Source organism: Cibotium barometz, chromosome 19 (genome assembly GCF_041138505.1).
Source record: "Cibotium barometz isolate CiBa-2024 chromosome 19, ASM4113850v1, whole genome shotgun sequence".
NCBI classification, from domain to species: domain Eukaryota; kingdom Viridiplantae; phylum Streptophyta; class Polypodiopsida; order Cyatheales; family Cibotiaceae; genus Cibotium; species Cibotium barometz.
The window spans coordinates 37418173-37443706 of NC_141064.1; the positions used below are offsets into that span (position 1 = coordinate 37418173).

General features: G+C 48.5%; 1 protein-coding gene across 1 annotated transcript in view; it reads right to left on the minus strand.

Moving 5' to 3' along the window:
- Positions 1-25534, minus strand: part of LOC147628541 (dolichyl-diphosphooligosaccharide--protein glycosyltransferase subunit 2-like) — a 55008-nt gene that overhangs the window by 24336 nt on the left and 5138 nt on the right. The window contains exons 8-12 of the mRNA XM_086813726.1: positions 25477-25531; positions 25146-25276; positions 24900-25015; positions 24695-24764; positions 23553-23651 (exon numbers count right to left, since the gene is read on the minus strand). Coding sequence (XP_086669852.1) covers positions 23553-23651; positions 24695-24764; positions 24900-25015; positions 25146-25276; positions 25477-25531 — 471 coding nt within the window. The remainder of the gene's footprint in view (positions 1-23552; positions 23652-24694; positions 24765-24899; positions 25016-25145; positions 25277-25476; positions 25532-25534) is intronic.

The window sequence follows — 25534 nt, forward strand, 5'->3', positions numbered from 1 at the left end:
ATTTCACCTTTTGACAGGTGATACATGCACGTACATGTGCCTCTTTGTCCTTCCGAATACTTGGCCAAAAGAAATACCACTCAATCATGTGTGTAGTAGGCATTATGCCTCTATGACCAACATATGGAGGAGCATGGCACTCATCCAAAACCTTTTGCCTGAGATAACCCTCTTTGATCACATATGAGGCATGTGTATGACCAGCCATCAAATTAGCCCAAATAGTAGCAAAATCAGCATCCGTATGATACAAATCACGCATGGTAGACAAGTCCCCATGAGAGGCAACCGAGATAGCTGCTACATACGACTTTCGTGACAATGCATCGGCCACTACGTTCTTCTGTCCCGGGGTGTGCAAGATCTGAAAATGAAATATAGAGAGCCTCATATGCTTCTCTGACAACTTAGTTTGGGTAAGAAAATACCTCAAACTCTGGTGATCTGTCTTCACAGTGAAATCAGCCCAAGAAGGTAATGTTTCCATATAGTAAGTGCATGAATTATAACGAAGAGCTCTTTCTCATAAATGCCATGAGATAGCTTTGCATCATGCAATCTACGGCTCACATAAGCCACGGCATGTCCCTCTTGATTAAGGACAGCTCCTATGCAATTTCCATATGCATCACATTCCACACTAAAAGGCTTTTGCAAATCCGGAATGATCAACACTGGACCATTTGTAGTTGCATCTTTCAATTTGAGGAATGCATCCCTCTCTACATTAGTCCATTAGAACACGGCCTTCTTCTTTGTCAAATCATGTAAAGGAGAAGCAATCCATGTAAAGTGCCGAATGAACCTGCGGTAGTAAGAGCATAATCCAAGAAAACTACGGATCTCGTGCACCGAACTCAATTCAAGCCAATTTCGATTTACATCAATCTTTGCAGGATCCATCTGTTAGAAGTCATCTCCTGTCTAGATTTATACACCGGGGCCTTTGTTGTGGGTGTGCCCGCCCTTATCAGGTGTTTTATCATTTTTCCTCACTCCCCGTATTTTTCTCCTATTTTTTTCCATTTTTCTGAGGCTTGGAAGGCAGCCCTGAGGCGGCTGGAGGATCAGTAGCTGGCCGACTGCCTAGACATCAGTCCTGGACCTCTGTGATGTTGGCCGACTGGATGTATGCAGTCGTGGGCTTGATCTGCTGTGCTGGCCGACTGTTGTTGCAGTCGTGGAGGCCTCTTCAGCAGGCCGACTGCCTACCTGGGGGCATATAAATAGGCCCCCAGTCCCCATACCTTATTTGTATCATATTCGGGATCTTCTTGTGTATATCAGAGCAGAGTTACACGCCTACATCTCTCTCTCTCTCTTGTACTGTTTTTCTGCCTGCGTTTTTGCTCGTGTTCCCAGATTTGGTCATCATCTCCGCTGCGTATTCTGACATGGTATCAGAGCCTAGGCTCTAGATAGGTCTTGGGATTTGTGTGAGCAAGAGGGGAACTGTTTTGTGGCTGATTGGTGGACTGTTTTGGGCTGATCGGGAAGAGAAGGTGCAAGAGGAAGGCGGGCTAATTTGCAGGACAGCCACTTGCAGGTTTTAGTTCTTCTTTGTTCCCACCCACCCACCCTTTTCAGAGTACATCCCCCTATGGCAGATTTGTTTGAGATGGCCGAGAGACATGTGAAGATCCCGACACTCCCCACGTTCCCGGTGGACCGTCAGTTGGACGGGAGTAACTACGGCATATGGAAGGTGATGATGGAATCTGTTCTGGAGTCTTACGACCTCGCCGATTTCGTCGTTGTTGGTGTTCCACGGCCGGAAGTAGAGGAAGGGGACTTACTGTCAACCCGAAAGGACCGAGAGGCCCAGACGCAGATGTGGGATCGTGTCAACGCCAGGGTCCGTTCGTTTATTTTCCTCAACTGCACACCGCAGGTAATCAATCATGTAAAGCATATGACGCTGGCCAGAGGTATATGGCAGCATTTGGCTTCTCTTTACAACAGGGTGTCACCCATGAAGAGGATTTCCTTGGAAGTACAGATGCGGGTTATGAGCCCTGCAAAGTCGGCGACGATGCGGGAGCATATTAACAAGCTGCAGGCTCTTCAGCAGGAAGTTCTTCAGGCTGGGAAGGAGATATCGTCAGAGGACATGTCCATCACGTTGCTGTCACATTTACCCTCTTCGTACTCAGCATTTTACTCGTCGTTGATTACCAGTGGTGGCAGGCTCAGCACCATCACGTGGGAGGAGCTTGTGCCCATGGTCCTGGACCAGGAGGAACGATTCACGAACCCTCCTCAGGGTGGAGGTTCGGAGGCCTTAACTGGCCAACGGTCGAAAGGCCGTAACTCGGGCAAAGGAAGACTTCCTCGGAGAAGTCTTCTGAGAAGAAGTCCGATGTTGACCGCGAGAAACTGAAGGCAAAGAGGACCTGTAATGATTGTGGCAAGAAAGGCCACTATTGGAGGCAGTGTCCCAAGCGGAAGAGACCGAGAAGGGTGAAGACTCCTCAACAGCAATCATGAAGACTCCGGCTTTTGTGCACCTGGAGGTGATGGACAACGATGCTTCATTTTCTTCAGGCACGGAGGAGATTGGAGGACTCTCCGCAGCGGATACTCGGGAGTGGATTCTCGATAGTGGTGCTTCCAGGCACATGACTCCTTCCCGTTCCGGTTTACAGGATCTCTACAGGCTTTGTGGTCATATTCTTACTGGGGATACGTCCACTATCCCAATTCACAGTGAGGGCAGGATGGAGATAGTTCCCAATGGCAGAGGGGGGAAGCATTCCTCCCAGGTGTTGTATGTTCCGGCACTTGGTTTTCATCTGTTGTCAGTGCATCAGGTTTGCAAGACTGGCGTACGGGTGGAGTTTGATGAGCATTTTGTTGCTCTCCGGGACAAAGCAACAAGCCAAGTGGTTTGGGAAGGCGGAGTGGAGAATGGAGTTTACAGGCTTTCAGCACTCTCTCTCCCAGGTCCTCAGGTTTGTGATGAGTGGCAGTTTGGTAATGGCCACTTAAGTGTGGATACGCTGCAGGTGCGAGCTTTCCGGGACCAAATGGTGGATAGCTTGCCAGTAGATGGCAGCAGTTGGCAAGAACTTTCCAGTACTAATGTTGGTAGTTTCCAGTACTAATGTTGGTAGTTCTTGTGTTCGTGAGTCAGAGGAAGCTGAACAGGTCACTTATGCTCTGATGTCTCGTAGTATTCGGGACAAAGAACCTCCAGTAGTTGAGGATGTTCTTTCCACAGGGACCTTTCGGAAAGCCAGGCAGGTGGCAGGTGCTTACTTGCAAAAGGAGGTGGTTTCTCTAGGCTTTGTGGTTCCGGATTCAGAGGGGGTGGTTGACAGGTTTCATCAGGTTTCCAGGACTTGTTTGTGCACCGTAACAGGTGTAGATCCTTGTGAGCAGTGTAATGTCTCTGTGACTCAGAAGCTGTATGGTTCATTGATCTGGTTGATGGACACCAAATTGAACGGGAGCTTCCTGATGAGGCGGTTGAGCTCATGGTTGCAGATGACTTTTTGAGAGGCAGGATTGCGTTTCCTGTGGTTTCTGCGGCATGCGAAGGATCAGGGACTCTTGTACACAGGAGGGGGATTGTTGGATGGAGTCCGGCTCCACGGTTGGAGTGACTCGGTTTGGGGAGGAGATCCGGACACGAGGAGATCTACTTATGGCCCAGGAGCAGTTTTACGGCGCAGCAGGAGGTTACATTGCAGGTTTGGGCTTCCACTGGAGGAACCCATGGGCACTTTGTTCCTGAACAGATCGTTGCTGATAACATCTTGCTAGAGTTCTGTTCGACGTAGGACAGTACGGTGGACCTCTTCACAAAGTCGCTCTCTCAGGATTTGCTCAGGCGGCACCCCAGCTCCCAGTGGTTGGTTACACAGCCAAGAGCTGAGAGGGGGTGTTAGAAGTCATCTCCTGTCTAGATTTATACACCAGGGCCTTTGTTGTGGGTGTGCCCGCCCTTATCAGGTGTTTTATCATTTTTCATCACTCCCCGTATTTTTCCCTTATTTTTTTCCATTTTTCTGAGGCTTGGGAGGCGGCCCTAAGGCGGCTGGAGGATTAGTAGCTGGCCGATTGCCTGGACATCAGTCGTGGACCTCTGTGATGCTGGCTGTCATGACCCTGTGTTTTTCTCTCGACAAGATGCAGATGTGCACGGGGACATGGTGGACAGTGTGAATGGCATCAGGTGGGAGTGAAGATGGAAGCCCATGTGTGGATAACCCCATGTGTGAAAGGGGGCAAAAAGATTTTAGCTTAAAAGGTTTAAAAACCTTTGTAATCATTTATAAAGCCTTTCATTAAAGAAACGTGGCCCTTATGCTATTTTTGGGGCCACGTGTGAGCTTTTTGGTAAAAGAGGGGCTGTTGGGCAGAAAAAGCAACAGGCGCCTATCTTTTGGTGTGGGTGTGCTTTTCCAATCAGGAGGGCTGCTTATCTGGATATACAGGCGCCTATCTCTCTTGAGGAAGCATGCACTTTTTGGGAGAGGTGAACTGCATGCTGGCTGCGCACAGAAGAGCGTGTGCAGGACTGTACGGCTGCTGTGCAGGTACTGTCCACGTGGCAGGTCAGACTGCTGCAGGTGCAGATTCAGGCAATGCAGGTACAGGCGGCGCAGGTCAGATTGCTGCAGATTGGAGGCGGCGCTTGTGCAGGTACAGTCCACGTGGCAGATCTGTACGGCTGCTGCTGCAGATTGGTTGGCGGCTGGTCCAGGTGGTAGATGCAGGCCTGTATGGACAGCAGGAGGGTGCTGCGCTACAGGCTATATAGGCGCATCTAAGTGTCTATTTATGCATGCTTTTTGGAGATGAAAGGGCTAGCTGCTGTGCTGTGCTACAGAACAGAGACACAGGCCTCCTTTTTCTCTTTCTCTCTCTCCCTCTGCTGAAGAGTAGACAAGGGCTGGTTTCTTTTGACACAAAGGTGGACAGAGACTGGGTTTCCATGAACATAGACATCATGTCGATGGCGTTCAACTGATGGAACTTTCAGCTTCTCTTTGCTTTGGATTCGGGACTGTTTTGGGACAGTTTATGGGCTGTTTTTGCTTGGCTGCAAATTCAGGTATGTGCTTGGGTTTTTGGCTGCAAGTACAGATCATTTGGTTATGTTTCGTGGCATGGGAGTGATGCAATCTCGCATGGCTGCGTGCTCATGGAGCAGATTGTTTCCTCTTGCTAGAAAGGAACAGTGGGACCTCCAGTTATGCGCATCTCTATGTTGCCAGATGTTTCATGAGGGAACAGGTAACTAGATGTATGGAAACAGGACAGAAGTTTTCAAAGGGAAACAGGCCTAAGGGTTTCATGTGGAAACAGGTTGTAGGTTTTCTCGAAGAGACATGTTTTTGGGTTTCTCCAGGAGATAGGTCACATGCACGCAGAAGGTACAGGAATGGACACATGTTTGGTACCGCCTTGCTACTGACAAGACTCCATGACAGAGATGGATAGTACCCTTGGAAGGTAGAGAGGGTTTGTACAGGTGTGTCAACTGTATGGTATGTTGTGCTGTGATGCGAGTTCTCTTTTGAGAGACAGTTGGGAGTCTGTGTTGTGATGCAGGAGCACTGGATGTGTCAGGGTGTGATGCTGTTCATAGTGTGAGAGGCTATGGATGGTTGTGGCAGCCTTGATCATGGGAGAAAGCTTCTGTATGCAGACTCAATGTGAGAGAGTCTTTCGATGTGAACATTGGCTGAACTTGTTTGTGGATGCCGAGTGGACAAGAAGCCAGATGCAGGTTCTTTGCAAGCTTCAAGGGTTCTACTATGACGGCTGAGTTCCCAGCCTTATATTGTAATCAAAGCTCTTATAATCAATTAAAGAAATACCGCAAGGGGCACCACTGCGATTTGGGGCCAATCGGTGTCCGTGTACTATTTGCAGGAGCACTCTAGCTCCCCCTGTTTGTTTTCCTTTTCTAGGTCCTCAATGGTGTTGAAGTGTTTTATGTGCGAGTGTTTGTTTCACTGCCCTTTGCTTTCTGAAGGCCGGTTTACAAGGTTCCGTTGCCGGGACACATCGTCGACTTTCTCAAGGAGGCGAGTCCGTGGTTGCTTTGGTCGGGACAATCACCAACTTTTTTAAGGGGGCGAGCTCGTGGTTGTCTCATGAGAGTCACATCAAAAGCTTCAACATGAGGAAAGTGAAAAGGAAGTGCAAGACACAGTACAGGATTTTGTGTCTTTACCTATATGAGGTGAAGAGCAAGAGCTGAAGATGAAGCTCGGGAGAAAAGACACCAAGGACAAGAAGTAGTCGGCCAAGAACAAGAAGCAGTTGAAGTGTTATGGTGCAAGAGATGCGTTGAAGGCTATGGCTTTCGACAGTTTGTCACCGGTGGTATCTTCATGGAGGCTTCATGGGTTCGGAAGACAGTTTCCTTCTATGTTTAGCAGTGGTGATCTACTATGCTTCATCGAGGACTTGTGCTTATCACTTGGGTGGAGTGCAAGCAGGTTTTGGGTGCCTGAGGATGTATCAGATGAGGCTCAGATGGAAGTGGAGGAACTTGACGAGGTTCTTATTCCTGAGCATATACTGGCACATAAGGAAAGAAAGGTACAGGGTAAAGTTTCCCGTCGCTATCCTGTGAAGTTCAAGAGCTGTTCACTGATGGATACGAAGTGGATGGAGGAGGTTCACTGATGGATGCGAAGTGGATGGAGGAGGGTGACTTAGCAGATTCACCTCAGGAGTTGCAGCTTTATCTTGATGCCTATGAGTTGGAGTCGACTCTTGTTACGGCTCATTCAGGTTCAGCAGAGCATGGGTCTGGAGCATTGCCTGATGCTCAAGAGGGGGGTAGCACCTCCGCTCCCTTGTTACAGACAGGCTCATTTGTTATCTAGGAGTCGCTTGGTGACATCTTTGTATTCACCCGAAGGTACTGAGGCTGACAGTACATCTGCTTATGGGACTTCTATGATCTTGTGTTCTAGACACATGAGATGGTGGTTGAGTATGGTTCACAGTCGCGCGCACCTGGAACTCTAACTACAACTATGGATAACTCTATGGAGGACATAAGTCTTGCGAGCAGTCCTAGAGTTGGTTTGGTTCATGGAAATATGGATCGAACTCTATTTGTGCATGTATGCATACACTTTTTGAGGTAGAGGTATTTTTGTATTCTGGTGCCATTGGATCCTGGTATCATTGAGAATACATTGGGAAATACTCTGCATTGTGTCATGTGCTGCATGTATGTTGGTATGATACATCAAGTGCTTTATTATGTTCATGGGTGTGACTCCTGCGGGATGGCCATGAGACATATGTGGGAAAGTACTTGGTAGATGTAGTGTTTGGATGCATTGAGTGCTTGCATATGCTCATGTTTTACCTTCAGTCTCGTGGGTCCTGCGGGATGCCCATGGGCGTAAGGCTTGCGAGCAGCCCTTAGACTGTTACTTTGGAGTAGGTAGAGCATTTTGAGGAGCATATTGTTTGCGAATGCATATATGGGTCATGCATATGTGTGCCATATGTAGAATGATGCATGGTTTTGTTTTTGGCTAACACAGTTAACGTGTTTCCATTTGGTTTTAGACTTTTGCTGTAGGTTCTGAAGGAACAAGCAAGAGGACAGTGTGGCTTATTGTGCAGGATGATTATTTTATCACCCAGATGCATTGGAAGACCATTGTTTTTGCCATATGGGGTATCTTTGCTCATGAGATGCTTTACTGTGCCATTGAGTGCAATCGAGGACGCTTGCCATTTTTCATGAGGGGGGTATGTCATGACCCTGTGTTTTTCTCTGGACAAGATGCAGATGTGCACGGGACATGGTGGACAGTGTGAATGGCATCAGGTGGGAGTGAAGATGGAAGCCCATGTGTGGATAACCCCATGTGTGAAAGGGGGCAAAAAGATTTTAGCTTAAAAGGTTTAAAAACCTTTGTGATCATTTATAAAGCCTTTCATTAAAGAAACGTGGCCCTTATGCTATTTTTGGGGCCACGTGTGAGCTTTTTGGTAAAAGAGGGGCTGTTGGGCAGAAAAAGCAGCAGGCGCCTATCTTTTGGTGTGGGTGTGCTTTTCCAATCAGGAGGGCTGCTTATCTGGATATACAGGCGCCTATCTCTCTTGAGGAAGCATGCGCTTTTTGGGAGAGGTGAACTGCATGCTGGCTGCGCACAGAAGAGCGTGTGCAGGACTGTACGGCTGCTGTGCAGGTACTGTCCACGTGGCAGGTCAGACTGCTGCAGGTGCAGATTCAGGCGATGCAGGTACAGGCGGCGCAGGTCAGATTGCTGCAGATTGGAGGCGGCGCTTGTGCAGGTACAGTCCACGTGGCAGATCTGTACGGCTGCTGCAGATTGGTTGGCGGGTGGTCCAAGTGGTAGATGCAGGCCTGTATGGACAGCAGGAGGGTACTGCTGGCGGGCTGCGCTACAGGCTATATAGGCGCATCTAAGTGTCTATTTATGCATGCTTTTTGGAGATGAAAGGGCTAGCTGCTGTGCTGTGCTACAGAACAGAGACACAGGCCTCCTTTTTCTCTTTCTCTCTCTCCCTCTACTGAAGAGTAGACAAGGGCTGGTTTCTTTTGACACAAAGGTGGACAGAGACTGGGTTTCCATGAACATAGACATCATGTCGATGGCGTTCAACTGATGGAACTTTCAGCTTTTCTTTGCTTTGGATTCGGGACTGTTTTGGGACAGTTTATGGGCTGTTTTTGCTTGGCTGCAAATTCAGCTATGTGCTTGGGTTTTTGGCTGCAAGTACAGATCATTTGGTTATGTTTCTTAGCATGGGAGTGATGCAATCTCGCATGGCTGCGTGCTCATGGAGCAGATTGTTTCCTCTTGCTAGAAAGGAACAGTGGGACCTCCAGTTATGCGCATCTCTATGTTGCCAGATGTTTCATGAGGGAACAGGTAACTAGATGTATGGAAACAAGACAGAAGTTTTCAAAGGGAAACAAGCCTAAGGGTTTCATGTGGAAACAGGTCGTAGGTTTTCTCGAAGAGACATGTTTTTGGGTTTCTCCAGGAGATAGGTCACATGCAGGCAGAAGGTACAGGAATGGACACATGTTTGGTACCGCCTTGCTACTGACAAGACAGGGGGCAGGGAATCCATGACAGAGATGGATAGTACCCTTGGAAGGTAGAGAGGGTTTGTACAGGTGTGTCAACTGTATGGTATGCTGTGCTGTGATGCGAGTTCTCTTTTGAGAGACAGTTGGGAGTCTGTGTTGTGATGCAGGAGCATTGGATGTGTCAGGGTGTGATGCTGTTCATAGTGTGAGAGGCTATGGATGGTTGTGGCAGCCTTGATCATGGGAGAAAGCTTCTGTATGCAGACTCAATGTGAGAGAGTCTTTCGATGTGAACATTGGCTGAACTTGTTTGTGGATGCCGAGTGGACAAGAAGCCAGATGCAGGTTCTTTGCAGGCTTCAAGGGTTCTACTGTGACGGCTGAGTTCCCAGCCTTATATTGTAATCAAAGCTCTTATAATCAATTAAAGAAATACCGCAAGGGGCGCCACTGCGATTTGGGGCCAATCAGTGTCCGTGTACTATTTGCAGGAGCACTCTAGCTCCCCTTGTTTGTTTTCCTTTTCTAGGTCCTCAATGGTGTTGAAGTGTTTTATGTGCGAGTGTTTGTTTCACCGCCCTTTGCTTTCTAAAGGCCGGTTTACACTGGCTGACTGGATGTATGCAGTCGTGGGCTTGATCTGCTGTGCTACTGGCCGACTGTTAAACAATGACCAAATGAGCTCTATGCTCTTCTTCGGTCTTCGAGAAGACTAGGATGACATCAAAGAAGACACCTGTAAATTTCCTGTACCCATGGAATATGCGATCCATCTTCTATTGAATGTAGCGGGGGCATTTGTAAGACCAAAAGGCATAACAAGATACTCATAAAGCCCAAATGGTGTCATGAAAGCAGTTTTGTGTACATCCTCAGGCACTACACGCACTTGATGATACCCACTCTTGAGATCAATTCGGCTAAAGCATGCCGATCCATCCAACTTGTCAAGGATGTCGTCTATGCGTGGAATCGGAAACCGATTCTTGATGGTAAGCTTATTCAAAGCTCTATAATCCACACACATACGAAAGAATCCATCCTTCTTTTAAACCAAGAGAACCAGTGAACAATATGGAGAAGAGCGCCTTTATGCATGAAGGGAATCTTGTTGGTCTTGTAAGCCTTGCACAGATCAATACGTATATGCCAAGGCTTTCAAAGCAATACATCACAGCCATTTAAAGGCACCACAAGAAAATCCTCATGATCCACATAGCCTTGAATGTGTATGCGCAACTTGCCAAAAATAGGCATGACCTGCACTCCTCTACCAACAAAGGCAGCCCCTGCTTCAATTTGAGGACCCATGGCCTTCACTTCAATACCCAAAGCAGCTGCCATCTGTGTGGATATGAAATTTTCAGATACACAATCACCAAACATGAACAAAGCGAGCTAATCCTTGAGCCGTCCCCAAGCTTTACATACAACCCTGTCTTTGCTATCATGTGAAGTGTTGCCCTGCACATCCGAAACCATATGCACATTAGGCTTTGATGCATTTGCATTATCACACTTCTTCTTATTTGGGCATGCCTTTGCAATATGCTCGGTGCTACCACAAGTAAAGCATTTCCCCTCACTCATATAATGCTTTTTTTGCTCCAGAGTGAGACCATAGTCTCTCAGTTTGAAGGGACGCTTCTTGGTAGTGTTGTTTTCAGCCTTTGGACTATTTTTATCTTGGTTTTGGTCCTTTTTAGGTGGCTGTCTATTATTTTGCAAGTTTTGGACAACCCTCTCTTTGCCTTGAAATGAGGGTTTAGCCTTATTGGATCGACTCAATTTGAGTTCCAATTGCTCGGTGGCGGTGGCGGCTGCGATTAGCTGGTGTAAGGTATGACCAGGATACATTTGTAGTCCCGCTTTGTACACGGGTTGCAATCCCGATTGAAACCTTCTCTTCCTTTCCGCCTCGCTGACATGCATGAATGGAGACACCTCCAAAAGCACTTTCCAAAACTTTTGTACATATGAATTTACCGATTCCCTCTCATTTTGCTTCACCGAATCCCACTTCATTGTTATCTCATTCAATGCATTAGGAGGCAAGAATTGAGCATAGAACCTCTCCTTGAACTCTTCCCATGATCTAACGGGATTCGGTGAGAGCTTCTCCGTGAGCCACCAATGGACAGTGGTGCCTTTCATGAACATGCTTACATGCCGGATCATGGATTTCTGAGTGAAATCCTCATCATTGAAAGCAATAACAAACTGGGCAATAAAAGCAAGTGCCTTTGATGCATCATATTCCCCATGATATGTGTCAAACTTCACAGATTTGTCTCCGGCTTTGAAGTCACGAGACTTTGATGCATGTGCATGCATCTCAAAATGTTTTCCCTCATGTTTGTCCATTGGGACAGCCCCTGTGACTAGCATCATTTTAGGACCAACAGACATAAGGCATAATAGATACATGTGCCCTGTAAGCATGAGACATGGCTGGCCCCTCAACATGCATTGATACATTTTCAACCATAGCTTCTCCCTCACGAGCACACTCGAAGGCATGAGTGGCATGAGAGATACGGGGAATACCTGCACCAATAGAAAATTGCAGCCCATGTTGCATGTGTTGTGCATGCACATTTTCAGCCGACAATGGCATTCAACATACATTTTGACCACTGCCATAAACATTGTATCCTTCACGGGCTACATAAGGTATTCCTGCATGGCGTGAAGTCACTGATTGTTCCTCTCCTATAGCATGGAGATTCATCCTCTTAGACATAAGTTCTTATTCGGGCACCTGTGGGGATTCCAAGACATGTGGGATGGTTGCCTTTTTTGCATAGACATCCTCGGTACGAGCCAAGTATGCACGTGCTGCATCCCTCGGTTGCATGTGCAACTCTTAAGCAATCATTGCCATTGCATGATCCATTTAAGATTTAGCTTTCTTGGCCTTCAAACGGTCATGTACCAATGGATCCTCACGGCGGTAGGGGTTCAATTCTTCTTGTTGTGCATGGAGAAGACCTGCATACGAGTAAGTTCAGCCCTCAAGAATATGGACTCTTCTTCCTGCGTCTTCTCTTTGCCACGGGACGGCTGTCCCGCATATTCATGTTCCCTATTGTGCACCACATGAGTTTGCTCATCCTGTAAAGCATTGGAGGCATGCATTTCATTGTCCCTACCTCTTGTATTAGCATCTCCAACATTCATTGTATGGCTGTTCATGATGTTCTAAGTGTAGAGATAGCTAGTGTTCACGGTGATCGTCTCTCACGATAGAAGTGAAAGAGAACCGTATGCTCTGATACCAATGTAACTTGGTTGGACACAATGCTAATCAATACACTTAAATACACTAAGATTTCATGGACACTTGCTCAAATACAAGAAGTAAATTGCTGAATTGACAAGAGACACACAATGAGCCAGAACGGCCGACCCCTCCCTCAAATAAAGTATATTGATCTTGGGAGAATCAAGTACGTAGTGTCATGGGCATTTCTAACCAGATTTCCATACCAATGCATATGAATACAGTATTGCAAACAAGTGGTTGTTGATATAGACTTGTAATCCACAGTACCCTCTCAAGTGCCCATGTTCCCTACCATCTGCTCTCTATTGTTCCACCAACACATGGTAGCAACAATCTGCAAGAGAGCACGTAGGACAAGAGAACACTAAACAGGGTATGTGATCTTGTAATCCGGTTCCTCGCTCCTGCTACTTGCTTCTATATTTAAGCATTAAAGCTTACCAATTGCAAGTAGAGTCGATGACAGCGGAAGTCTTTCGCGATGGAAGTCCTTGGAGTGAAGAGATCTTCGATTTGTCGCATTTCTTCACGACAAAAGTCTTCAAAAGGATGAAGGGAACCTTGGGAAAGCTTCCCCTATGGTTCAACTTAAGAAAGGAGAGCTGAAATTAGGGTTTTCAGCAAAAGGACCAAAAATTACAGCAATAAAGAGAGCTGTTTTGCTGAATTTCAATCATTGGGAGTGTGTAGGAGAGTGATTAGCATCCGGAAACACTCTTGGAAGCTTGAGAAACACCTTAGAAAGCTTGGAAATAGAGTTGGAAAAGAGAGTGCAGAAAATGCAGCCCAACAACCCTCATGAAGGAGGCGCCCATCTCTAGAGAGAGGAGGAGTGAGGTGGTGAGTTGTCCAGTGTAGGCGGCAGGCAGGTGCTTTGTGGAGCAAGCTAGAGTGGACACATGGCTAGTTACTCCCTTTGTACAAAGGGGATAAGGTCTGGGCGGTGGACATTGGGTTATGTCCACCTCAAGACATCAGTGTGTGTGAACACCGGGCTGGTCATAATTTATAAGTGAGTTTTGGTCGCCCAAAACTTAATGAAGTGTGCACACACTCACTTATAAATTAGTGCTAACTCCTAAGGCTGGGTTTATGATCAATACTTACCACCTGTCACACATGCCACATAACCATGTCAGCAGACAGTTTCACACGTACGGTTCGCGGGCGGGCGTCCCATTACCCGGAACTACACATTGGTCAAGCAAGCATGAAAACAGCATGCAATTTCAATTGCAAGCAAGCACATAAAGATGCTATGCAATGCAGCATTGGTATGGACAATCCCCGTTCATGAGACTATACCAAGATAGACGTGCTCCAAGAAAGTACACGAGGTACCAGACCCAATAGAACACCAATCCACCAAGCATTTCCGGGCATGTACACAGAGACACAAGTCCCAACGGAAAACCAAGCCCACAGTATCACATAAGTGACATCAATCTTCGGCATATACAACTGCCATGGACAACAGTGCGATGTACATACATGATAAGAAAGCACGGGTGGACCAATTGGGTGGCCAAATGGTGACAGGTGATCTGAGTATCTAGTCTGCGACGACCAGGTGCCAGACATCTGTGTAGGCATGTAGGTTTGCATGTAGAGAAGAGGCCAACCCATAGAGCTATCCCAGGGCAGAGCCTAGAGCTCTTATTGTGGACATGGGGGAGATGTAGAACCACCCCCAAGGGGCCAGGAGAGCCCCAGCCTGTGCCCACCAACCTTGGCTTGGGCTGGAAGGGTTGTCGGCCAGCCCTAGGGCCTCTGGACAGGCAGGCCTTGGTCAGCCTGTCAGCCAGGTGTGGGACAGCCCACACAGGCTGCCCAGCAGGAATGGGCATAAGGGCCAGCCCAATATTGGGTGTGAAACATTGGGAATTAATAGCATTAAATGCTATGTGCAAGTCGTGAGGATTTTATGCATTTGACTTCAGTAAACTGGCCGACTGGATACATGAAGGGGTATGGATACCCAAGCCCTATATGCAGTCCAGCATCTCATAATTCACAAGGGGTTGACGCTTCCAAGGGCCAGGACAACTTCAACCAAGGTGAAAAGTGCAAGTCAAGACTTTCTCTTTATTTTCTGATTTACATCATTCTAATAAAGCAAATACACCATTCGTGGTAGGGGCCTTAGAGAGGGTATTTGGAACCCACTATTGTGCCCTCTTCTCCCTCTCTCTCTCTCTCTCTCTCTATCTCTATCTATCTATCTATCTATTTTCTCCACATCTACTTTAGTTTTGTGCGTTATCCACATCTACTTTAGTTTTGTGCGTTATATTCGTCGTGAAAGATTGCTGAATTCTGAGCATTGAAGTTACCGATTCGACCACGAAGCTTCTGCATGTTACACCATTATTAAAATCGGGCTGCAAAAAAATGGGATTTCTCTCAACAAAATATCCATGGTTAATATGATGTCCATAGTTCCAAACATTCGTTCGCATTCGTTAAACGTCTGGGAGAATGAAAAGTATGAAAACGTTTGATTAAAGTCTCTGTGGAGTATCATATGTGGCCTTCCAAATGCCTCCAGTTTGAATGGTCAAGCCATAGGCATGTTGTAATTAATACATGGCACATGCTGAAATTCATACATATAATGATGCATGATGTTGGAATTTGGATTTCATACATGCTGAAAATTGAAATTCATAAAAACCCCATGAGTCATGAGACTAAACATGAAAAGCTGTACAAAAAAAAAACAATTATCTTATCCAAAAAAAAAAAAGTCACGAATGAAACGTTAGTTTCATACGCGTTTTTAACGTTTTCAAACACCTGGTTCATGAAGCATTCGCGAATGTTTGGAACTATGATGATGTCAATGCGAGCTCTAGTTACTATTGGTTATGATGACCATCTAAGTGCTTGCCGTGGAGGTTTACAATGCCAGTTATGATGACAGATGCTAGACATCTAGTTATGATTACATTTCACTTGGGATAGAGGAATGACTACAAGTGGGCAAGTTCAGGTTCTAGGAAGCCCATTGGTCTTCAAAATAGTTAGCCTCGAACGAGGCACCTTCTTCTATCTCTTTTGCTTCTTCTTCACTTGAGTTATCTTCACCTACAAGAAGTGCTTTTTGTGCTTTGTTTCTAAAGAAACAGTCTTTTTCTTCATGTCGTAATTTCTCACAGAAGTTGCAGAACTTCTTAGGAAATTCCTTTTTCTCATTTGTTCCTTTTAAGCACGCTTTACCAAACTTTCAGTAGCCTCCTTTGTTGAAGAAAGCTCCTTCCAAGTTACCTTGCCTTTGCTTAACTTTGGTGTCTTCTTCTAGAGGGGATGCTTCCACATCCATTAATTTGATGCTGGCAAGTTTGTGAGAGTGGTAACAATGTTACCAAACTCCTCTTGGGGTAGGCTCTTCAAGAGCAGAGCTATGATCACATCTTCTTCAATAGTCTTTTTGATCCCTACAAGCTAGGTGAGAATACTTTTCATATAGTTGAGGTGAGTTGGAAGTTACTCTCCTAGGTTTAACTTAAGCTCAAAGAATTTGATTAAGAGATTGATTTAAAAATTTTGGACTGTGTCCCAAATAAAGTATCTAGAGTATTCCATGCCTCATTAGATGAATCTTTTCCATCTATGTGATGGATATATGCATCACTTAGTCTCAAAGCAATAATAGCCAAAGCTTTTACATCTTTGTTGATCCACAAGGTCTTTTCATCTAGCATTTTTTCCTTCCCGTTAGTAACATCCCACAACCCTTTTCTCATAAGAGTAAATTTAATTTTAGTCTGCCAAGTATGAGCGCTAGAGCCTTCAAATTTGTCAAGTTTAATTGAGTTGGCCATTATCTTGGGTAGGTCTTACCACTTGGCTTTGCAAGCTCAAGGACAGAGTCTAAACCCTCACACAAAGATTTATGAGATGCTACAAACCCCTATCACCATAAAGATGCATGTGAGGAGACAAGAAAGCAGAAAGACCTTGACTTTTGGCATAGTGACAATACCATGGTTTAGGATCTACCTTCGTTTTGGTCTTTGACTTCTTGCCTTTTCTTTTGAGTTTGAGATCTTCTTTTTTTTTTTTCGAGAAAAGATCCTTTCATTAGTTATATAAAAACGCCCGTAGGGCTACAAAAGATCTCTCCTGCTCCTAAGAGAGAGAAGAGCAGTGAATACATCATGGCAGCCCGGGAGACTCTCCCTAGGTGCTGCAAAATACAAGCATCAGTATAAAGAACTGAGCGGCTAAATCATACAATAGGGGAGGGAAGAGCCAAACAGGTGGCCTGTAGTGCCAACGGGGGGATCCCGTGTGTAAGGTGTAGAACGGGCCACAGCGCCAAGTGGTGTGAAAGGCCTGGCGCCGTAAGATCGCCTCATCCGAGTCTCCCCGGATGCGCTCGTACTGTCCTCGCAGGGTGTGGATCAACTCCTGCCAAATCCCCCGTACAGTCTCTGCTGGTGGCTCCAATCTCCCCTCAAAGGCCGTAAAGCACCGGGCCCTCCAGGTGAACCAGATGGTGAGGCTGCTGAGGAGCTCCCATCGTAAATCCCTCTCCTGTGTCCAGCTGGCGGACGAGAAATCCGGTGCCGGAACCAGGCGAGGCTGGCCCCTAATAAATCTGATGGCCTGACTGCCCTGCTCCATCTCATAGCCCATAGCAGGCCCTGACGAAGTCGACCAAGCAGCGGCACCCCACGTAAACACACCCTCTGGAGAGAGGGGGCCCAGAATACGCAGTATCCGCAGCCAAATCTGCTGTGCCTGAGGGCAGTCCCAAAGGCAATGTCTCTGTGTCTCCATAGGGTGGCCGCATCGGACGCAGGCCGCCGAAAGACCGCTGTAAACAAGCCAAGTGCCAACTGCTGAGCCCCTGTGGGCGACCAGCCACTGAAAAGCCGAGATCCTGCGGGCCTGCCGACTAGCCCAGAGCCGAGCCCAGAAATCCTCCAGGAACTCCTGTGAGAGTCCCTGCAAAATCGCCAATGCAACCCCTGCCGCTGGAGAAACCGTCCTCCTCGCCGTCAAAATATGCCGTCCCAGCCGAACAGTATACTGGAAAAAGGTGATCTCTGTGGCCTCAAGGGATGCATAAGGATCATGCCACTCGTACTCCCCGGGGTCCCACTGTAGTCGGGCCAAGGGGCGCGCTGCATATGCCCATATGCGCCAATCCGGGAGCACATCAGCAGGGTCGGGGTCAATATGCCACTTCCGAGAAGCGGCAGCCACTACCCGAATCCTCTGAAAGGTGCACTCTGCAACTAAAGGCGACTCCACCTCCACTCTCTCGAGTCTGCCCTCATCCTGAATCTCATAGTAGAGGCATCTGCCATCCTCAGTGCTAGCTCTGACAGCAATCAGGATCTCCAACTGTGTAAAGGCTCCCATCCACCGTGGGGCCACTGGCTCGAGAGGTGTGAACCACTCCTCTGTAAGTGCCTCCTGAATATCATCCCTCATAATCAACCCCCCTCTGAAGTGACTCAGCCTCTCCACCTGGATCTCCTCTGGTAGACTGCAGAAAGCCTGCCAGTCTCCAAAACTACGAGCTGGGCCTGCCGCTAAAGGTCCCCAGGCTAGACGAGGCCGAGAACCCAGCATATGACCCTGCTCCGTACGAACCGCTGGGCTCTAGATGAGCGGCTGCCTGGCCCGCTCCTCAACACAAGAAGGAGGCCGCTGAGAGAGCCCCGGTCTCAGCAGCTCCCAAGCTCTCAGGATACTCAAAGCAAATCTGTCCTCCCATCCTCTACTGAGGCCTGTCCTCCTCATCTCTATGAAGATCCAGCGAATTTCTGGTGCCCAAGTACCCCCTGCAGGGGGCGCCCGAGCCTGCAGTCGCTGCAAGAGGAGCTCTTTCCAAGGCTCAGCGCCTGGAAGCAACCCCCGAACAATGAGCTTCCCCAATAAGGCTCTACTCTGATCGACTGGATCTATAATGCCCAAACCGCCCTGAGCCAGCGGAAGTGTAGCCCCAAAAGGTCCCAATAGCGCATAAAAAAGGCCGGCGTCAGTCCGTCCTCCCCTGGGCAACTATGTCGCGGCAGGACCCTCAAGGCCTCGGCAAGCTCAATCTCTGACAGAGGCGCACCTAGAACTGTACGCATATGGTCTGTGACCCTCCTCTGCACATGGGCCCACACAGTCTGTCTGCAAACATCTCGATCCTCAGTGGCAGGCTCCGCTGAAAGCAGGTCACTATAAAAAGCAGTGGCAATGGCTCTGATCTCCCCGAGCTCAGTAGCTACCGATCCATCCGGTCTGCCAAGCTGGCGGACTCCTGCTCGCGCATGACGGGGTCCAGTGATCTCAAAAAACTCCCCAGTCACTCTATCACCAAGCTGCGTCCACTGAGAGGCCTGACGACGATAATAAAACTCATGTCTCTGCTCCTCTACCTCTCTAACCTCCTGGCGTGCCTGGCTCAGCTGGGACGCCACCCACTCACATGCAGGCTGCTGCTCCTGAAGGCGCTGTAGCGAAGCAAGGCTGCGTCTCAGCCGTTGCTCCCGCTCGCGAATCTCTCCCAGTCATGTCAAAGCTGCAGCGTGCAGAAAAGAGCTAAGATCAATGAGTCCCTGGGCACACTGGCCCGCTGCATCCTGGTCAGAGCACTGACTATCATGCCAGATCCTCTCAATGTCCTCAGCGAGACTGGGATCTGCAAGTACCCTCTCTGGGATCCTCAACTGCAAGCTGGGCTCCCGTGTCCCCTCCTCCAATGTCAATATAACTGGCGCATGATCTGAAAATGAGGTGCCAGCGAGAATGCCGACGGAGCCCCCTCGCTCCCCTAACCAATCGCCCACATAAAAGCGATCAATCCGTGATAGATTAGTCCCTCCCTGCCGGCGATCCGACCGAGAGAAACTAAGACTGTCCTGAGACCGGGAGAAAGCCCCATGCTGCCATGCATCAGTGATCCTCAGTGACATGCAAAACCGGTCCCAAGCTGCAAGCTCCATGCCGTGCACTGTAACATGACTGCCTCCCACCCTATCTGCCGGGTCCTCAAGCATGTTGAAGTCTCCCCCAACACACCAATGTGCGGCCTCTGGCAATGCATCTGTAACCTGAGTCCAGAACTCTGCTCTGGCACTAGCATGATTGGGCGCATAGATGTTGAGCACACCCAATAGCTCATCATGCATCCTCAGAATGACATACTGTGCTCTACCAGGCACAATGACCCCTCGATCCACAATGGCCTGCCGCCATACATCTGCAATAACCATGCATACTCCTCCCTGTCCACCCAAAGGACCAAACCCTCCAGACCAAAAAGTGTCCCATCTGCTAGGCATCACCGAACCATATCTCCAGATCCTGCTCTCACCCAAGTGGCTCTCACCCAAGTGGTGCTCCTGCATCATCAAAATGTCAATGCTGCCACCAACCAGGCACCTCTGAAGCTCCTGCCTCAAGCAACCTCGATAGCGTATAAAGTGTGCTCCGCCAAGGCCCTGTACATTCCATGAGATGATCCTCATGGATGCCCTGCTGAGGTGGATGCTGTCTCAGCCGTACGGCGGGCCTTCGCAAGCGGCTTGGATGGAGAGTAGTCCCCATCCGAGCGGCTGCGAATCTGCCCACCCGGTGTACTGCAAGAATCCCGGATCAGGCGCCAGTGGCTGTGGCCCATGGCGACTGCCTCCTGCTCTGACAGAGAAACCTCGTGTATACTCACATATCCAGGGTCGCGTGCCAAGTCTGCCACTATGCGCACGACCAAATGCCGAATCCCTGAGATATCCACACTCCCGCGATCCAAGAAAAAATGAGCCAACTCCCAAAGTCGACCTATCACATCTGTCACCTCCAGATCGCTCATGTGGTGAGAAAACTCAACTGCCTGAGTCTTCAAAGTGCTGAGAGCGAGCTCAAGAGTCCACTCCCGATCACAAGGTCCACATAGAGGGAACGAGAAGGCCACCGCTGAGTCTAGTGCCTCCTCCCCTCGGGCCGGAGGTATCACTACATGAACTCGAATGGGTGCTGGCTCATGGGGGCCCTCTGCTCCAAAAAGCCGTGTGAAGGTATAGTCAAAGGCCTCCGAGCGCTGTCTAATGCCAAGGCGACTCAGCCGACTGCGGATAGATGAAATCCATGAGGCCCTAATCGGCATAGGTCTCCTCTGTGATGCTCGAGCGAGGTCAGTGCTCAGCGCTCTCCGGACTGCAGGTGAGCGCCAGGGAACTGCCAGGGTCTCCCGGGAAGGTGAGGCGGGCGGAGGGGGAGGAGGGGGAGGCAAGGGAGGTGGAGAGGGAGCCGCTGCCGAAACCGGAGCGGGGACGGGAGGAGGCGATGGTGGAATCGAGGCAGTGGGAGGGGACGGGGGTGGGGGGGGTGAAGGAGGGGGAGCTGGCATCTCCTGGTCCTCGGTCGCTCTGCAGGGGTCTCCTCCTGAAGGGGAGCAAAGCTGTTCCTCACGGGAACCCAGTGAGGATGAGACTGTGGCTGCTGCTGCAGCGGTCTCTGGGCGTGCTGCTGTGGCTGTCTCCCTCGGCGGCGCCCCTGTCCAGGCTGCCACTCCGAGGTCTCTGTGGCCTGAGCAGGCGTCCCTGAGGCAGCCTGCCGAGCCGAATCTGTGGGCGGGCCATCAGTAGCCTGCTGCTGTGGTGAGGGTCAAGGTCTCCTGCGAGGGCAGGCCTTGGCCAGATGACCGACCTGCCTGCAAATGAAGCACTGGTTCGGGAGCCCCGAGAACTCCACTCTGTGATCTATCCACCCCCCCCCCCTATCCTAGGTAGCTGAATGACCTTAGGAAGGGAGGAGATGTCAGACACCAACACTCTGACCGAGGGTAGCCCCGCTGCTCTGGCCACCACTGAAGCAGCAGAGGGGCCCGTCTCTAGTACCGAGCCCACCAATGCTCCGAGCCTGGAGAGGAGCGGAAGATACTCCCGGCGGAGACCAGGGAAACAAACTGTAATATGGAAGAGGCGCTCTCCCTGCTCCGCCGCTGCTGGGTCAAATCCATGCTGCCAAGGTCTGAAGAAAGCCCGAGCACCCCTGATGTCCAGAGGACTCATGGCAAGGACCTTGGCAACGCTCTGGGCGGCCTCGAACTCGATCTGATAATGGCCCCGGCCCAGGAGCTGTACATCAAGGATCTTGCCCACATCTGCAAGAAGGCGGGCCTGAAGAAGATCCCTGATCTCCCCTCTGCTGGGGCGAGTGCCGACTATACGGCAGATAGTGGAATGAGCCTGGAGGCGTTCCACCTCTGCGGTGAGGCTCGCTTCCTCTTCCGGCGAAAGAGAAAGCCTGATGGGGATGACCTCGGGGGCAGGCGAGGGGGCTGCGGATGAGTCCCTCTGAGACGAGGCGGGAGGAGTCTCCATCAGAGTCTGAAGCTCAGGCGAAGGCGAAGGCGAGGCGAAAGCGGAAAACCTGCAAGAAACGGGCTGCACACAAAGAGGCGGAAGACCGGAGGAAAAGGGAAAAAAACACAAAACCCCCTGGGGGTGGAAGACAGCGCGAAGGAGGGGGGGGGGGAGTGGGCGAAAAGACGAAGGATAAAACCAGGGGGGGCGGGGCGCTGCTGAAGAAAGGCGAAGAGGCTAGGCGGGGGGGGGGGGGGGGGGGGGGGCGAGCAGGCGAGGAGGGGGGGGGGGGCGCAACGCGAAAAGAAAAAAAAAGGGGGGAGGGCAGCAACGCGCAAGGAAGGGGGGGGGCGGGGCGCTGCTGAAGATAGGCGAAGAGGCTAGGCGGGGGGGATGCGAGCAGGCGGAGAGGCTAGACCGGGGGGGGGGGGGGGGGGCGAGCAGGCGAGGAGGGGGGGGGGCGCAGCAGCGAAGAGGGGGGGGGGGCGCAATGGCGAGATGGGGGGGGGGGGGCGCAGAAGCGAAGGCAGGCAGGCGGGGGAAGGAGAGGGGGCGCAAGTGGCAGGCGAGCAGCGAGCAGCGTGCGCAGGGTGAAGGCGGGAGCTTCAGCGAGCCGGAATTGAGTTTGAGATCTTGGCATTTGATGATTCACATAAGGCATGATTAAACTATATTAATCAAATATTAATCCTTCATCAGTTAAGGATTAGTGAGAAAACTCACTGTTTTGGGATAGCAAAAAGAGCATGAGATTGAGGACCTTCCTCAAACAATTAGACAAAATGCTTCAAGATGATGCTTTAGAAATAGAAGCAGTTGAGTTTGAAACTTTAAAGCACATGCTTAGGCCTAATATCCAAGCATTAATCTCTCTCTAAGCAAGATACCTTGCTGTGGAGTGCAGAGAGTCAAATCAGCTATTCCTCGGCCGCCATCCGCAAAACAGAGCCCGCCATTGTGTTTGCCTTGTCCAAAAACCCTTGGAGGTGAGAGCAATAGACAATGTTGCTCTGTAGGCGTCAATTTTAGGGTTTCCCCGAAAAAACGGGGCGACTGGTCTTTTCTTCTTCCCGGGCTGCTGCACACGTTTTCACCGCCATTGTGCCTCCACACCTGGTCACCTTCGGGCTATGAAGTGCTCCCAAAAGAGAGCTTTGGCTTTGGATGGCTGTGGAGAAATCAAGCCTCCATGGAAGGTGGGTTGGAGAAGAAGAGGCAAAAGAGTGATTTTAGCTTAGCTAAAGATTAGTACTAATCATAATTAGCATAAATGATAATCCAAGATTAAAGTTGGAGTAAGGACACTAAATCTAGGCTCTTATACCATGTTGAAATTATGGTGAAAGCATGGAAGCAAGCTAATTAAGAAAGAGATTATTACTAACTACATGCTTAATCAAATGGACAGCATAATAACTCAATGAGATAGGATAATAGTTGCATTAGATCAATGCCTTTAAATAGGTTGGAATACAATGGATTTGGGCATGGTTAACCTTTAAGCAAGACCCTAATTTTCTCTTGAAGTGAGCACCTCCAAGATCTCCAAAATTCCCTAGATTTGGGTGCAAGTTTGAACCATCTCCCATTTGCAATAGGCGCCTAGAATATTCTCTTGTGGATCCTTCTTTGACCATAGTGTACCATTTGTATTAAGGCTATAAGACCTTTGAACCAAATGCCCATGTCCCCAACATCACATGTAGATGTTTGGGTGTATTATTTCAACAGTAATACATCAAACTTTTCAAGAGAAGTAGCAAAACACACTCCCACATATCAAATTAGAAATCATCCCAATCTTACCCAATTACTAACATAGTCTCCTAAAAAAACTTACAACTTGACTTCAATCTTCATCAAAATATAAGAATGCTAGAAAGGTTGCAGTTACAACTGCGCATACCTGATTGGTCAGAAATGACTTTTTCTCACTTGCTCTAGTTGCCTTGCTTAAAGTGACGGTTGCCGGGACCGGTGACCCAAGGACGGTCATGATCGAAACCTAATCACAACACCAAAACGTAAACATCAATCCATCATTTGATTAGGCATCCTAGATAAGGTTTGTGATCAAAGGACATTGCAAGAAAGATTAAAAAAAGGTAGATTACATGGATGACAATGAGGTAGCTGTAACCATATAGATGCCCGAAGGCAACAGGAGGGACCTGATGAGAGCTCAACAAGGGCTTCCCTACCCTTTCAAGCGTAGTAGCTACCCAGAATCGAAATTTGATTTCAGTACATAGTGTAGACTAGGCAGACCTACATTTCATATGTGGGCCATATGTGGGCAAGAATGCAAGCAATGCCACTCTCCTCCATTAGATGCCGATGATAACCTCATACAAGACCCTTTGAACCTACAACTGCATGATGCTTATGCAAATCCATGGCTTGGATCAACTAAGAACAGGTCACATGAGCTCCACATAGGGTCAAAGCACCAGACCAGATACTCAAAGTGAAGCTACACTGAGTTCTGTAGCACCCTCGCATAGGCAATCAGGACCAACCTGTATCCAGGGCACCAAACACACACACACACACACACACACACACACACACACACACACACGTATACACATGGAGAAAACAGTGGACAGATTCCCATAGACACCATAGGCCCAACCACTCCAGACCACTCCTAAGCATAGGAGAGCTAGAACGGGTGAAAAAACCTGAACATGATGCTTCCAGATCATAGACACCAGCCAGTTGCACCCCATACCATGCCCAGCAACCATTGAGGGTTTGGCAATCCTATCCGCTTCATGGGCTAGAGTGGCCCAGTCCCACACATCATTGGCCTAACACACACTCATGTGCACACCTTCTCACTTATATAGGCCCCAGGTCCTATTATTTACCCTCTCCAATAGCAAGTATGACCCATAGGATATTAACTAATACCCCTTAGCAAATCCATGCCAGGGATGCAGCATAGACTTCACTTTGGCAATGGGCCAAACTATAATCAAACTAACTTTTAATCCCAGAAGAGTACATTATCTTTCACAATAAGACAGAGCTTGGTCAAGATACCTCAAGGATGTCTTTCCCTGTCAAAGAAAGCACTGATGGATACACAGATAGCACCAAGGGTACTGCAAAGCTGACCAAGAAAACATAGACATCCAAATGCATCAAGAATTTTGAAAAGATGAGCACTGTTTAGCATACTTCAAACAGCTATGAAGGATCTGTATGAGAGTGGGTTAATGTTGCCTTTAACTCCCAGCTTTATCACCTGTTTGCTTCAAGCGCACCCAGAGCATCCAATACATGGAAAATGTCGACACGGCTCCCTGATATGCCAGCACTCAGAAAAAAGTTTGCAATTCCGACAATTTTCTCTGCAGAAATCTTTGGGCACAACAATAAAATTTTAAATTTTAAACATTTAAACGTTTATAAAATTATCACAAACTTAGTAGCAGATCTTTTTAATCTTTCAAATTTTATAAAAAGCACGATGCATAGAAAATCAGGGCACCTTAAATCGTCCTGGCACAACAGCAGCAAATGCAGTGACACCTTTGACTACGTAGGAAGTAGCTGCCAAAGGACCATCCGCACCACTGAGGACATCAACATTCTTTTCACCAAAAAATTGTGTGCCGTCCTCTGTCAAAATGTGAGAGTAACATGATAAAATAAATACCAGCATCCAGCTTCTGTAAGCTTAGACTCTTTAGCTTAAAAGATTAATACAAACTCTCTATGCAAAAAGACTGATATACAATACTTATTCTAGAAACAGTAAACATAATTTGTGTGTGTGTGCAATCATGAAGCCTAAACATTTTAAATTGAGAAATTCGTACCATATTTCTCAATAGATTCAAACAGCTTCCTTACTGCACTTTTGATAGATCCAATCTG